Source organism: Calypte anna, chromosome 3 (assembly GCF_003957555.1).
Source record: "Calypte anna isolate BGI_N300 chromosome 3, bCalAnn1_v1.p, whole genome shotgun sequence".
NCBI lineage: Eukaryota > Metazoa > Chordata > Aves > Apodiformes > Trochilidae > Calypte > Calypte anna.
This window is the reverse complement of record NC_044246.1, coordinates 52,541,582-52,558,725: the sequence shown is the minus strand read 5'-3', so window position 1 is coordinate 52,558,725 and position 17,144 is coordinate 52,541,582. Positions and strand designations below refer to the sequence as shown.

The following is a 17,144-nucleotide window of genomic DNA, read 5'->3' as shown; positions in this document are numbered from 1 at the left end:
GCCAAAGTTTCATGAGACTCGATACCTCTAAGTAATATTGCCTTCTAGGCTACTGGCTACTTCCTGCATATTTCTGCTTTTTTGGCTTTCTTTAGTCTGAAGACAGAATGTCACCTCAATGGGAAATTACTTGTATGTGCTTATTTTTCAGTACTCTTCTAAATTCCTTTGCAAAATAGTAATCTCTGTAGTGTTACAGAAGTACTTTACGGAATGCAAATATATATTCTTATTCTCTAAGACTACAACTTTGTCCAATTCTAATGACTTCTGTTGTCTTGAAGAAGGCAGTACCTGTTATCTGCCTCTCTGTGGTAAAGTATAATTTTTGTTGTCAGGATTCCACAGTAAGGTTTATTTCTTGTCTTTCCAGACACAACTCCAGTGGAAAATGTGGTATTTTTACTGAACTCTGGAATAAAATGGAGAAATAGGCTTATTTACTAGCTTTTATGACACATTTTTAATCGAATAATTCTACTATGGCTTACGATGCAATTTGCTGGGTCGATAATAATATAATTTGAAATAATAGAATTCTTATAGTAAAAAATTGTCACTTTATCAATCATCTCTCCTGTATCCTGATATCCTTCAACCCCATTTTTTCAGGAGGAACTGTCACTAATGGGTCTGTGTATAAGCTAGTGTTCTGATTTCTAGCAGAAGCACAGTTCTGAAGTGAACTGTCTCTTCCACTTACTGTGCATTAGTTCAGTTTGCAGACTGGGTTCCATGTGTCCAAAACAGGCTTCAGAGGAAATAAACACAGAAACTCAACCCTATTAGTTAAGCACTTTCTAACTCATAATGGGGATGTAAAGTCTAAACTAGCAACTGGTCCCCTGAACAGCTGCAGCCTACATTATATAGTTGGAACACCAGATAAAGGGCCAAGCAAGGTATAGTCTTGAATGGTTTAGAATCTGTAGTTGAGGAAGCATCAGTACATACCACTTTGATCTGCTGAGCTATTGCTTTTACTCTAAATTGCTTCCCAATATAGGATTAACCTTAGAAACAGAGGTTTTAACTTCTATCACCATGCATTCATATTCATCTAGTCAGGATAATTTTAGCCTGAGTATGTATTTCATTGAAGAATCAAAAAAACTGAAAACATATTTGTGCACACCCTTGCTGTTGATGAGCTTCATTTAAGCAGTCTTTGGACAACATAGAAATAGTTGCAATTTCAGAATCTACTAGTAAAGACTAGAATCCTGGGAAATGGTTGTATCGTGACAGGCTTCTCTGGAGGGACTAGATATGTGATTTAAAGCAAGAATATCAAGGATATTTGCTGTGGAGGTCAATTGGACTTAAAACTAATATTGTCTTTAATTTTTATCAGGAAAGACTTCAGGCAAAATACCTAAGTGTTTATATTTTGATCTGTTGAACTGGCTCAAAGATTGTCCTAGTTTTGTGGGTTTTTTATCTGTATGATACTCGTTTCCCTATTTTATAGGTTCAGGATAACCATAGATGCTACTGTTCCTCATTCCCAAGGACAAACTGAAAAGATGCTAAATTATAAAGTATTTGACCTTGTTATATTTTCTTTCATGAACAGAAGAATTAAGACAGTGACAAAGGATTTAAAGAAAGAATCTGAAAGTCCTCTAACATAGCAGAATGTCTGTGTAAAGATGGCTTTTAAGCTATCAAGGCCACACAAGCTAAATTGCAACTGATAGTGTAAATTATGTGCAGATTCTTTCAGATTGAATTAACTTTAGAGAAATTTTTGGAACAACTTTGGCATGATGAAAATTATTATTTAATTATTAGTCCATTAAAATACTTATTTAATTTTCTTGTGTGTAAATTATCATATTCATGTGTTATCATTACTATCTTTTAAATGCTTTTTCAGGCTTATATCTGATTAAAATATTCAAGTTGCTCTTTGTAACTTCTCAACTTTGCTTACAGGTTGTATATAAAAATAATGATGTCAGGTTGGAGTTATCTCGACTTGCCAAGCAAGGAGATCCTAAAATGAAGATTCATGGGGTTGTAGCATTTAAATGTGAGAATGTTGCAACCCTAGATCCAATCACATTTGAAACACCGGAGTCTTTCATCTCTTTGCCAAAGTGGAATGCCAAGAAAACAGGCTCAATATCATTTGATTTTCGTACAACTGAGCCAAATGGCTTGATTCTTTTCAGTCATGGAAAACCCAGACACCAAAAAGATGCCAAACACCCACCGATGGTGAAGGTGGACTTTTTTGCCATTGAGATGCTTGATGGCCACCTCTACCTGCTGTTAGACATGGGATCAGGTACTATAAAAATAAAGGCCTTGCAGAAGAAGGTGAATGATGGTGAATGGTACCATGTGGATTTCCAACGGGATGGACGGTCAGGTAAGCTTCTTTTTTTATGTTCAGCATGGATTTTCATTTTATAGCTGACAGTACTGAGTATGTTGTCACCGTTAGTGTTGCACATCACCTAAAAAATAAGAGAAATACAAAAATTCATTACTTTCAGGTACCAGAATACAATAATTTGCAGAGTAAAATATCTTATGTTAACATTTATTGGCTAATCAAGTACTTAATCTTGCAAATAAGTGTGCTGTGTACTTCAGAATGAAACAGTGTGCTTCTTTGCACCAAATAGCTGAAGTGGCAAGTTTCAGGAATAAAAAAAAAAACAAAGAATTGCTGAAAGTAATCCCCAACATAGGGAATACCTGTCCCACAGAAACACTGCAGACCTTCCACTCATGTCAGCAGATCTCAGCATAATTAATATGCTAATGAATGGGTAACACCACTTATCAGCAGAAATGGAAATAAATAACGTTGTATTCTGTCAGTATCATTGTTTTTGTGTAGCAGTTTACTTGACAAAATCTCTCAATGTAATGGGAAAAATAAAGAATTCATAAACACTTCCTAATGCTACTGAAATTCATAAAATTCATTGAACTAGTGAAACTGTGTCAAAACTCTATCTGATTGTGAGTATACATGATGACTTTAGCAAAAAACCAATATCCATTAATTGAAGGACAAATTCTATGGTATTTGTTGTAGTTCATGCCAGGATTTGGGGGTGAGGGATAATGTACTGTGTCTGCAATTAAGTCCATTGAATAATTTTCTGATTGATATCAGCACCTAATCTGAAGTTTATGTACATTCTGAAACTGACTGTTGGAAAATGTAAAATTTACTTTTGCATTTTCTGCCTTCTAGTGATTCCATTTCCATGAGCTGCATTTTTATTTTTTTCTGAAATTATTGCTTTATGACTTACTTTCTTACTACTAGGTCAAAAGGACCTTACGTGTAGGCTTAAATTAAAGACTTCAGTCAAATCCATGCTGACTGTCAGACCAAATTCAATTGATTAGTCTGCCCTAGAATTATAAAAACTAACAAAAACAATTATTTGTTTTCTGGGTTGTGTGGCTTCAAATTGTAATTTCATAGTGTTTAGTTTCTGGATTATAATATGTCAGTTACTCATTTATGTTTCTTGAGGTTAACAAAGGAACAAAAAGCAAAAAAGCCACACAAACAACAAAACATTTTAACATCTTTGTTGGAGATGCAGACAGTGGGATAGAGTGTATCCTCAGGAACTTTGCTGCCAGTACCAACCTGTGTGGTGTGGTTGGCACCTTAGAGGGAAGGGATGCCATCCAGAGGGACCTTGACAGGCTGGAGAGGTGGGCCCGTGCCAACCTATTGGAGTTCAGCAAGACCAAGTGCAAGGTCCTGCATCTGGGTCTGTGCAGCCCTAGACACCAATAGAGGCTGGGGGAGAATGGATCCTCAGCAGCCATGAGGGAAAGGACTTGGGGGTGTTAGTAGATGAGAAGCTTAATATGAGCTGCCAGTGAGTACTCACAGCCCAGAAGGCCAATAGCATCCTGGGCTTCATCAAAAGCAGCACAGCCAGCAGGGAGAGGGAGGGGATTCTGACCCTCTGCTCTTGTGAGATCCCACATGGAATACTGCATGCAGCTTTGGAGCCCCCAGCACAGGAAAAATACAGACCTGTTGGAGAGGGTCCAGAGAAGGGCCACAAAGATGATCAGAGGGCTGGAGCACCTCTGCTATGAAGACAGAGTGAGAGACTTGGGGCTGTTCAACCTGGAGAAGAGAAGGCTCTGGGGAGACCCAGTACAGGAAGGGGCCTACAGGAAAGCTGGGGAGGGGCTTTTCACCAGACATGGTAGTGATAGAACAAGGGGTAATAGTTTTAAACTGAAAGAGGGTAGAATTAGGTTAGATATCAGGGAGAAATTCTTCACCATGAGGGCAGTAAGATACTGGAATAGGTTACCCAGGGAGTTTATTAATTCCCTGTCCCTGGAGGTATTTAAGGCCAGGTTGGATGAGGCCTTGTGCAACATGGTCTAATGGGAGGTGTCCCTGCCTATGCAGGGGGATTGTATCTTGATGAACTTTAAGGTGCCTTCCAACCCTAACCATTCTATGATTCTATGATATAACACACAACTTCTCAAAATCCTCATTTGTGTTTGAATATCCAGCAGCTATATTATTTATACTAAAATCTTTAGTTCAGGATTCCTTAAGTGATGTTTCGGTGTTTCACATGAGGCAGTAAATCCTGTAGTAATCATGCCTATGGGGCTCTAGTCAAAGCAAAGTTTATTCTTATATCCAATGTCAACACAACTATAAAGAAAAGAAATAAATGTATGACAAGTATTTACATTTGAAGATAAGTCTTGCACTTTCATTGGTTCATAAGAACTGCAGCTCACAGCTGCCATTACAAAAGTTTACGTCATACTGTATTTAAATCTTTAAATCTGTTGATGGACATCATCAGGGATGTAGACTAATTATAGGAAGCAATATGCATCTGGCAGACAGGACTGCATATAAAAAGTCCAATCTATAGGTAAAAGGAACAATAATCTAGCTGATGAGTTGCCTGTTATCAACTTTCTTTACTCAGTGAGTGAACTTTCTTTACTCAGTCACTCTTGAAAATTGGCCATAGTACTTATTTTCTCTACAAAAGTAGTACTTATTGCTCTCTACAACTACCTGAAAGGAAGATGGAGCCAGGCGGGGGTTGGTCTCTTTTCCCAGGCAACTCTCAGTAAGACAAGAGGGCATGGTCTTAAATTGTGCCGGGGGAAGTTCAGATTGGATATTAGAAAGAATTTTTTCACGGAAAGGGTGATCAGACATTGGAACGGGCTGCCTGGGGAGGTGGTGGACTCTTCGTCCCTGGAGACATTTAAAAAGCGACTCGATATGGCACTCAGTGCCATAGTCTAGTGACTGTGGCGGTACCTGATCAAGGGTTGGACTCGATGATCTCTGAGATCCCTTCCAACCCAGCCTATTCTATGATTCTATGATACTATGATTCTTAAACATGGAACTACTTCCAGGAATTCTTAATAGATATGTAGGCGTATGAATTGACAAACTGAATTTTTAGTTAAAACCTGAACCCAGACATCAGAGATTTTCTGTGATTTTCATATAAATAATAATACTTCTAGGAGAAGTACCAACAACAGTAGCAATATTTTTCTTAGTGAGAATACTGGCTGGATAGTATTTTAGACTGTCAGATTTAACTGAGTAGAATGACCACCTAACAATAAAATAAACAATGAACTGTATGTTCCTGACTTTTTCTGATTGGAACACAAGTACCAGTGTGTTATGTTTAGATTATTTCTTCATGACTTATGCATGATGATCTATTATTCTTTTTTTCTATGAATAATAAAACCCACTTTAATATTCCAGGAAGATTTTTCATTTATTTTCTCTAGTGAAACCAAAATTATATGATCACATTTTGCTTGCTTACCTTCAGAATTTTTGTATCAGTGAATGTATATGTATATTAATGCCTTGTATAAAAAAATCTGGTATTTCTCAGACTTTCTTGTTACTGCTGACAAAGTACTTCCCAACCTATCAGGATAAAGTAAGAGATTCTCCTATTAATGAATAAGTAGTTCAAATATCCTATGATTTTTATTTTTTCTTTTTAGCAAAGTTTGGTGTTGTGAGATCTTTTACATATCCTTCAAATCCAATGCAAAGTGGTACCCTCAGATAATAGAAAGCTGTGGCATTTCTCAAGGAGCTTTTCTAATTTCCTTGACTTTCATATTAGTGGATCAGCAAGTACTCTATTTTTCATTCTTTGCTCTCTTACAGACTCTCAGTCAAAGGGAGCATCCATGCTAAACTCCTGACTTTGTCATTGCCTGTCTGGGACTACAGTAGGGGAGATGTAAGGAATGAGAGCACATTTTAAACTGTATTTATTCAGATCCTATTAATGAGTAATTCTGCTGATGTCCACAGATTTTGGAAAATACAAGGAAAGGGGAAGAGATGCTGCCCTTGGATTTCTTTTTGCTCAAGAAACTTTTTGCCTTTTATTCCTATAGAAGTTTTCACTTTATAATCCCACCTTGCTGTTTTAAGACCTACTCTGAGTGCTTCCTTACCTAAAAAGCAGTTCTTTGGTGAGAAGAAACTCCCAAAACTGAATTTCAGTGTTAGATAAAGAAGGATTTCATACCTTCTCCATTTGTTCATTTCCCTTGTTAGGTACGTAGCAGAGGACACACAATCACCATCAGTCTGTTGGTTTGGTTTTGTTTTCGTTTTTTTTTAATTAAATATAAGCAGTGGACTAAACCTGGTACTAAATGCTGTGTCTGGTCATGTGAGCTGAGTTCCCTTTCATTAGTCACAGTTATTCTGAATTCCTCTGAAGGATCATAGCTTCATAGGTACTTCACATGTGTGCTCTGTCTTAGCTGTGGTTTGTATGCTGTGGTCAGTCTTCATTCCATTATTACATGCACCTCATGCTTTAGCATGTGAAGTGAATTTAGAAAACCTCGCTCTGATTTTTCATTTCTTCTTACTGATCAAATGTATTTCATATGTACAAGAAGCAACTGAATATGCTACACAATGTAAGCAGAGAGATCAAAATAGGTGTAGCAGCTGTATGTACAATCTTCATATTTAACTGATAAGAATTGAGGAAAGGTTTAGAAGTATGCCTTAGTTTCTTATACACAGATTTATGAAAAAGTAAATTGTTGAGATAATGAATATGATTGGGAGGTTCATTAAATCATACCTAAGTGAAATATTTGTTTATTTTGCCCTAAAATAGTACTGCCAACTCTACAGTAGAACAATTAGGAAAAAAATCCAACTGGCAAAAAATACCCATGAAGAAGCTGTAAAGGTCTTTGCTCACAGAATTTCTTGTAACACTGCAGAATTAGATTTAATAAGTGTTTTCTGAGACTTGAGTGTCATTTAACATTTTGTTAAGCTGTTTTTAATATTCAGGGATAACCCTTAAATTTTCTTTTTTTTTACTAAACTGCCATTCATCCTTTGGAAATCATTACCCAGTGAAATCAGAGAGGAAACTTCTTGTAACTTTCTTGTCAACCTTCAATTATATATGGCGTTTTAAAACAATGTATCAGAATGTATTCATAGATGGGTAGCATCTAAAGGCTAAGAAGTCACTGAAATTTTGAACTAAATTTAGAATTTCAGTTTAAATGGTAGAAATTATATTTACAGTATGCAGTTAGAGTTTAACTATAACCAATATCTCACTGTAAGTAGTTCTTTTACATCCATTGCATGCCTTGCTGTTGCACATGTTCATTTTTTACACGTACATGTCTATATATTGCTTCTCCCATCTTTCCAACCTCTTAAGAACTTACAGATTTACAACAATTCAACAAACGCTAATGGTTTACATATTTGAGATAATGTGTTTATCTTGCATTTGAAAGAAGATTCTTGTGATGATCCTATTAATGTTTTTTCAGCTATTCATGAGTTCACAGAAAACTGAGCTGGACTGATATTGAAAGGTCCTCTATTTTACCCCTCTTATGAATGCAGTGATAGGGTGCTTGTGTCAGTCTTGGCAGATGTTTGTTGAGTTACTTCCAGCACTGGACACTGTACAACCTCCACATATAATCATATAATTATTTTCATAATTATAATCATATAATCATTTTCATATACTTCTTCTGATGTGAATGCTGTTATGTCAGTCTACAGTTTTCTTCATAGACTAAAAAACCCCAGGTGCTTCTTATATGTAGTGTTCCGTAGTTAATGAACATTTTTATTGCCATCTTCTGCAGTCTGCAGCTGATCTGCATCTTCCTCAGAGTTCAAGGTAAACCTTACAAATGTTCAGAAATATCATACCATAGGTTTCTCTATAAGTCCTGATATCTTTCCCATTTTCCTTATATATACGTAATCTTTGACTTCCCCTTTGAAGGAGTGCCTACTTCATTAATTACTTAAGTCAATAGTTCTTTTTCAAAATAATAATTTCATTAGGTTTTTTTCACACTGGTCCTCCAATAAATAAAATGTTCCTGATTGTTTAAATTTCTCATTGCTCTTAGGTGAAATGCCATATAGTCAAGACACCCATAGGTGATTATAGGACCATTAGATTTATGTCCAGTTTCTGGTGATAAGAAAGACTCTTTCTAGAGTGTGAAGCTAGATCATGAACTCCCAGACTAAATAAATCACCCCACACCTTGTTTTCTTTCAGTCTTTCCCTTTTTGTTCTTTCAAGCTGGAAAAACCTAGTGCTATCAGCTTTTTCCAGCTTCTTGCTTATTTGATAGAAGTACAGACAGTATTTTCTACTTTGAGCATTTAAAAACTGCAAGGAAGCTGCTTGTTTCCTAGCAGACATTATTGCCTCAATGTGTCTCTTTTCAAAGAAATAGTGAATCTAATTATCTGGTTATGTGTGTGATTATGCTAGGTAATATCCAGAGATATAACTGAAAGGATGGTTCTTACAACAGAGATGTAAAAATTTAAGGTTATAATTTTCTCTTTCCATTGAAAGACCAATGCTCTTCTGGATCTGCTGCTTCCTCAGCATGCTATATTTTCTTAGGTTATTTTACAAAATGAGATGTGTCCCATTCTCTTACTCAAACTGAAAATTCTGGTGTGACAAGGGTTGATCACCTTTACAAGGCAAATTATTAACCCCTATTAAACCAAACCCTTTCCCACTGTACAAGAGATCTGCATGCTCCATTAGCTTCCATTCTTCCTCTGGAAAGTGATGTCTCTTCACATTTGTAAGTAGGAATATCCAAGAGCTTTGGAGCACACTGTCACTTTGACAAAACAATTCCTTTTAATCTGCATGTAATTCCAAGTGAAAGTAGAAATGAAATCTATCAAAGAGTGGATGAATTACTGTCTTTGGATTCTGCGGTAGCACCTGCCATTGTCATGCAGTCCAGCCTGAGAGGGTTTCAGCACAACTTGAAAACTTTTTCTCAAGAAAGATGACAGGCATAAAAAAATCAACACACACCTCCTTCCGCCCTCAACAGAAAACTGACAAGAAAAAAAAATAATCTAAACAAACCCAAAAGAACTCCCACAAAACCAAACAAAAAACAGTAACAAAAACCATAACAAAAAAACCCCAACAAACAATAACTTCCCAACAGAAGCACCCAACAAGATGAAAAAGTATAGCTCTGGATGCACTCTGAATCTAAAGATTGGATCCATGTTGTATGAACTTGAGTTCTGCATTTTATTTTAGGATATTTAAAACAAACAAACAAACCAATACATCATTTTTTCATGTATTTTGCAAGTCTTTTATTCACTCCTATTTTTCTCAGATTATTTTTCTTCTACATTTTCAAAGCAATTGCTGGTTAAAATTTGCATTAGCTATCAAGGATACATAAAAGGGAATTTGGATACCAACAGCAGTGATGGATGTATGTCTGCCTGGACATGCTCTTAGAAGTTCAGTTGGAAAATGAAAGTCATAACTGATAACATGAAAATCTTGGTACCCAGACATAGGTTTTCTGCTACTAGTTAGACTAAAATCTATTTGTATTATAGTCACAGTTCTTTCTCTTGTCACTGTCCTAAATGATGTTCTGATTGAGTATCTACAGAACAGGTGAGCCAGAATGAGTTATTAGAGCTCTAAGTCTTCTCTAAGTGCTATTTGACTTAGTATAGCACTCAACAAAAAGGATTAAATGAAGCTAACTTACATTGGCCTGATTAAGGGTAACACACACAGTATAGGTCAGTTGAAGTGTCATGGATATGTCCATCAACAACTGGGAGATATTTCAGATGGGTAATAGGCATACCATGGCCTTCCAAACCATGAAAAAGATGCAAAAAAGGGTTGTTACCTGTTGTGGTTTTCTACCCATAGTCCTTAGATGCTATGATTACACTAAGATTTCAGGGGTCTTCTCCTAAAGAATATTTTATGTGGTATGTTTTCTTGGAGAGGGGATGAGAAAGTTTGATTTCTTTAAGAAACTGTTGATATCTATTCAAAATAATACTTAAGTTTTGTCCAGAGCAATCCTTTATGATATACAGAAAAAAATATTCCTGCTTCAAGCTATCACCAAACTGTAATTCATAGTCACCAGAATGTAGTGGTGATCTACAGTTCCCTTTATCATTCATCTTCTCAGCCCTCTGTGCTTGCATGTCTTACATTTTGAACAACAACTTTGGTGTCACAGCTCCACTGGCTGAGATTTACGTGTCTTTTCCTGTGCATTGAAACCCATCAAGACTTAGCTGATTTATTTTTTTTTAATAGAAACTAAGCCCTAGATGTCTTCCAGAATCATGGGTAGCTTGAAAACACAAGTGTCTTTGTCCAAAAGAAAACAGCATTGTGCAAATTTGGGAGCTTAAGATTTGAGGCTGCAACTAAGTTAACTTATGTTAACACTAAGCAAGTGTTGCCTGATCATAAGTTTTGGTCCTAAATTAGCCAATACAGCAAAGGATGGGAGCAAGAAACAATAGCAGTAAGAAATACTGTGAGCACAAGTCTGTCTTACAGTTACAGAATCTGGTTCTTTTAAAAGGAGAAATTCCCTGTAAGCAGTCCTTCTTGACATGGATGCTCTCAAAAAAATCAGCTAGCCTGGTTTAACAGGTCAATCACACTTGTCCTTGTTTGAGGCAGTTGATTGATAAAATTATACCTCAAAATATTTTTGCTTGCATGCCTAATGTCAACTCTATATTTAGTGTTCCATATGAAGGACTGGAAGAAAAAGGATCTTGGTTAAACTTGTCTATTTCTCACAGTAAAGATTGAAAGTTCACTTTATATCTATGTGATTATTCAGCTGACAAGACAATATTTCTGATAGTACATAAAAAACTGACCATATCCTCAAATGTTCTTTAAACACACTCAAAGATGCACAGAGGCTATGTGAACCTCTTTTATTTCTGCTAGGAGGGAGACTGTAGTAGTAGTAGTTAGTATCCATTCCTTCTAAAATCTATATTTCTCAAGTCTTACATAGGAGCTGGATTCCCTGAGACCTCTACCCCAAAAACCTTTTAGTAAAGTTCCACACTGTTTAGATATTCATTCAGTCCATTGTTGTTCAAAGTAACCTATTGAATCAACAAAAGAACAAACAGAGTGTGTAGGAGGACTTATCTTCTTTGCTAAAAGAGAAGGCTAACTTTTAGAATGCATGCAAGAGAATAATATTTTTCTGATCTTTTTCCCCCCATAAAACTCACATTTTAATATTTACGCTATAAAATTCTGAATTTATTATACTCATACACCAGAGCATTCTTCTAGAATTTGTATTATGCTGAGAATGCAAATAGTGAATCGTGTTAGTTTAATGTATATATGTGTGATAAATGCATTGTGGTAAATGTGATTCTTCGGTGTCTTGTCACTATTAATACTCTTTTAATAGAGTGCCCTCTAGGTAACAGCACTGCATAAAATGACTTGTACATTATGTTTTGCTTGCTTTTGCATCCATATCGAATGGTAAGGAGTCACTTCTCTGCAGATCTACATAAGGATTCTTTTCTTTCAAGTGATTTGACTCAGTAAATAAAAACAAATGTGGTTGACATAAGTATGTTCTGACTCCATGTACTAAATTTGGTTTTCTGCCTTTTCAAATTCTAAAAATTTGGTACCTCTTAAAAAATACAACAAAGAGGATCTTTACAATTTCTTTCTTAAGACACTTTTTAGAAGCAGAACTGTATTTTAAGCTTAATTTTGTTTGTTTACTTTTTAAACAAATGAAAAAAGTACTTCTGATTTCTTGAGCTTCTATGTACATCCCCTCTTCCTCTCTTTGTAACATGCATGCATTTTGAGGTAAGTGTCAGAGGCATTGCTTTATTGCTCTTGGAGCACATGACTATCTTCTTAATGGTTGCCTATCTGGCAGCTGATAAGAGCATTGAAGCACATATGAGGTAGTGAAGAGGGTTTTTTGTTGCATAAGCAGGATATTTCTGAAAATAACTCTGAAATGCATTCCTCCTACCTCTACAAGAATGGTAAGGTGATTTTGACTTTATTTTATACTGTACTCATGTAGTATGGTGCATAAATGTTTAAAGCATTTGCTTCCTGATAGTGTTTGTATTACATTCTAATTGAGATAATAAAATGTATCTATTATTGTATGGTTGTACAAAGAGAATTATCCTCGTTTTACTTGTAGATATTTTCCAGGAGCTAATGTGGCATGTAGATTAATGAGTAAAGCAGCAGTACCAGAATCTTTTCAATATCTTGATAATCATGCATTTTCTTATCCTTTCTTTTCAGGCACCATATCTGTGAACACATTGCGTACACCATATACTGCACCAGGGGAAAGTGAAATCCTTGACTTGGATGATGACTTATATCTTGGAGGTTTACCAGAAAATAAAGCAGGCCTCGTCTTCCCAACAGAAGTGTGGACAGCACTTCTCAATTATGGATACGTCGGCTGCATTAGGGATTTATTTATTGATGGTCAAAGCAAAGATATTCGACAGATGGCTGAAATTCAAAGCACAGCTGGAGTAAAACCCTCATGCTCAAGGGAAACTGCAAAACCTTGCCTTAGCAACCCCTGTAAAAACAATGGTGTATGCAGGGATGGGTGGAACAGATATGTTTGTGATTGCTCTGGTACAGGGTACCTTGGCAGATCTTGTGAAAGAGGTAGGTTCTGTGAGATGGCATCATTTCTACTTCATTGAATCTTGTACAATGATTGAAAATGGTGAAATAGCATTAACTCTTCAGGGGCAAAAAAATTCACTTTAATTTCACTTGATGTGAGATGGAGCCTGGCTCTAGGCTGAAAGAAATAACTCTAGAAGAAAGATCTTAGGTATGTTTCTGAAGTACATGAAGATTAGTTGACTATGACAGAGAGTCAGTACTGCCACATGTCTTCTCCCAGAAAACGTCTTCTTTTGTGTTTTATCATACATTGCTGAGTTCTGAAAAGCTTGTGAAAGTAATTCAAATTACTATTGCATTAGTAGATGGTCACATTCCAGTTCAAATTGATATCTTGTTCTCTGCCTATTTATGTCAATATCACTGTGTAATAAAATTTGCTTTTGAATTCCACAGTATCACTTAAATCTACAGCCAGAACTTCAGCCATGTGTCAAAGAAAAAAAATCAGTGTAGCAATCTGTATCTCTTAACTTTGTAAAAAACTTCATAGTACCCCAGCAAATAGTTTCTACTTAACTTATATCACTGAGTATCACTCTTACCTAGAAAAGGTAAGTGTAAAGTTGTCAAACTCCCATTTACTTAGTTTAAAAGATGGCTAGCAGTAAGGATGACAGATAATGACATCAGTTTATAGGACGAAAACTCTGTACTTTATATAAAATTACAGATCATGCTAATAAAATAATTTGGTGTTAGATGGAAAACAATAAAAAAGCTTTTAACACCTAATATTTTAGGTTTTATTCCCATTGGAATAGGAAATGTTTCAATTACAGAAATTGTATTTTTTTATCTCACACTTGACATAGTGCAATTTCTTCAAGCTGAAATCTTTAAACCTAGGGTTTATGGTCTGGGAACACAGGTTCTTTTCTTCTAGTTTAATTTACTTTTCTAGTTTGTAAGATGAAATGCAAATATTTTCTTTAAAAATTGAAGCCTGATGTTAAGGTGTATATAATTAGGTGTGCATTTTCAGTTTTGTCTGGCTTTTCTGTCTTACTTTTTGAAAATGTATACCTTTGTCTCTTGGCCAGTTATTATCAGATTTCCAGATTGCTTTTGTTACTGGTACAGTGAAGTTGGCAGAGGGCATAACCGAGATGTCTGATGCATTTCAAAAGCCTTCAGTTAACATGTCTGGTGTACCACCCTGTGGCAAAATTCTGCTATTGCATATGGCAGGAACAAAAATAGCATCTGCTTTTTTTTTATCTGAAGAGCTAGGAAACGTATATTAGAGTCAAGAAGACAGACAGATCAGCTAAAAACTTAAAATCGGGCATTATCATAGCAATTTTTGATAAATATACTTGGTGGGTGGTAACATTTTATAGAGAAATCTTTTTCTTTTTGAATTTTTGATATCTTATTTTCAAATGTCTTCCAGTACAGAGCTTGATTTTCCCAGTGCCTTGCCTTAGTGGGAACGGTGGTACTGCTGTCGTGGTGGTGGCTTCTTTATAGTGGTATTTGGTTCTTGTCCAACAGAAATATATGCAGCAGTTCAGATAGTGTGGGATCATTTCTTGCTCTTCAGAGGGAACTACAATGAAAGGAGATCTCCTTCGAGTAATATTTATATCCCAAATGGTCACACATTAATAGGATTATAGTTATTGGGATTCTGCATGTGACATGTTGGCATCCTGCCGCACAAAGTTGTTATAACTACTATCCATGTGCAGTGACTGATAAACTTTTGTATTTGGTGATACAAGCAACACAATTATAGTTGTTCAAACTAATTTCAATAAAACAGGAGCATGTTCATTTCAACAAACAATACAGTTTCACAAATAACACATTAGAATAAAATATTAAAGAATAAACATTTAGCTTAATGTTAAGTGACTAAGATATCTTCAGTATACAAAAGCATGTATATCCTTTTTGGTACCATCATTTATATTTCATACTATTTCCCTTAAAATGGGAGTACTAACATCTGTATGTGGATGTATTATGTGCATTGCAATATTGGAAATAATTTTGGTCAGCTCATCAGTGCACAGCAAACATGGAACACCTCCCAGCTCTATTTTAATTTCAGTATAATTAAAACTAATATTGTTATAAATATTTTTATATCCATGCCTTATATCTTGTTGCAAGTTATTCTCAATTTTATTCTTGATTTCAGTAAGATTAAACATCAGTATAATCTGTAGCTTGGCTTTAGTAGTTGATGGAAACTACAGTAGATGGAACGGCAGATGTCAGAGCAACATAATTTGGCTTCCTATCTTTGATTGTGGATCATAATATGTGACTGCCTCTCAGCAAAGCCTTTTGCAGGTGTATATTTTGACTGGATGGCTAAGAATAATGCACAAGAATAAATTCATCAAACAGTGATATGAAAAAGTAGACATAGAGAGAAAGACTTGTCAAAGTGAAAAGAAAAGATATTTAAATTAGGGAGAGTGTGTGTTTAGATGTCCACACTGTGGATGCACACACATCTGCATGTACATATATGCATTAAATAAATACAGTTGTTATTCCTTGCATTACATCTGGGCACTTTAAAATTAAAGAAAATATTAAAAATGCAGTTGATACAATGATAGATGGAATCCTGTGTACAAAATATTATAGTAATTCCATCTCTGACTTCAATTAGCTGTTTGATCCTGTGTGTTAAAGCTATAGTACTTTTACAGTGTGGATTAGGACTTCACTCATGAAATAATGCCAGAAATTGGGAGCAATCATTTCATTTCTCTTTATGTATTTTCTGGTTACTAATTGCATATCAAAAAAAGGTTTCTGTCAGATTGAGGGAAAGATTCCTTGTGATTCACCAAGGCTGTAGTTTTGGGGCCCAGATGGACTAAAGTAGCTGCCATAAAAACATGCAAACAGTGCTTAGTTGAGTGCATGTCTGTAAAACTATAAGTTTGAATTTGAGCAGGTAATATATATAATATATATCAAATTCAAACTTATAAGATGGGAAGAGCATCCAGCCCTCAAGATTTTAATTAGAAGTAAATTCAAGAGAAAAATGGAGAGATGAACACTGCAGTGTTTTGTTTGGGTTTTTTTTCTCACGTTTTGTTTGGTTGTTTGGAATTTTTTAGCACAGAAGCAGCAGGAGTTTTAAATAATAACAGGTTTATAATAATAATGAAGAAAAAAGGTATTAAATAATTTTGATCATTCTCTGAAATATATCTTGGTGTTTATTTCTTGCTAATAACTCTGCTGCATGTGCTTATTTGCTGCTAAAAAAAGTCAGTATTATTTTAAAAGTGTTTTCTGATGTTTTTATTTTCAGTTCTTCTTTTTCCAACACTGAAGTGGTAGTAAAATTATTATTCCCTGTCATGGAGAGTTTGATTCTTTTAATAAATAGCACATTCTGAGCTAAGCTTACTTTCTATTAGCATTTAATATAACAATTAAGAGGAAATTGAACAAGAGAAAAAACATTCTGTGAATACAAAAGAGAATGCTCCAGGAGACCTTAAAGCAGTCTTCCAGCTTCTGAAGGGGCTTCAGAAAACCTAAGACACTTTTTACAAGGGCAGGGAGTGATAGGATGAGGGGAAATTTTTTTAGAGTGATACAGGCTGCCCAGAGAAGTTGTGGATGCCCCATCCCTGGAAGCGTTCAGAGCCAGGTTGGATGGGGCCTTGAGAAATGTAGTAGTAAATGTCCCTGCTCATGGCAGGGGGGTTGGAACTAGATGCACTTTAAGGTCCCTTCTAACCCAAACCATTCTGTGATTCTATGAAAAATGCCAGTAAAGGAAGAGGGAACTCCTTCTGCTGTCAAAGGTTTCATACAGGTACTACTAGATTCCTTCTGTCCTGTCAAGACCGTGGAATTTAGCAGAGCTGAGAGCAATACTAAATCAAGTGGAAGGAATGCTGAGAGGGATAGATGATTTACATGGAAAAATCCAGCTTGTCATCCTTAGAGATGAGCAGAATATTGACACAAGATCATTGAACCTCCTTAATGTAGCAGTGATTTAATAATGATTTAACAACAAAATTTTTTCCTAACAGCACTTGTACTAGCAGACTT

The 17,144-nt window shown here is 35.6% G+C and overlaps 1 protein-coding gene across 2 annotated transcripts in view; it reads left to right on the top strand.

Moving 5' to 3' along the window:
* NRXN1 (neurexin 1) overlaps positions 1 to 17,144 on the top strand; it is a 677,538-nt gene that overhangs the window by 258,237 nt on the left and 402,157 nt on the right. For both annotated transcript variants that reach the window (XM_030446736.1, XM_030446735.1), the window contains 2 exons: positions 1,939 to 2,377; positions 12,693 to 13,076. In XM_030446736.1, the coding sequence (XP_030302596.1) occupies positions 1,939 to 2,377; positions 12,693 to 13,076 (823 nt within the window). The remainder of the gene's footprint in view (positions 1 to 1,938; positions 2,378 to 12,692; positions 13,077 to 17,144) is intronic.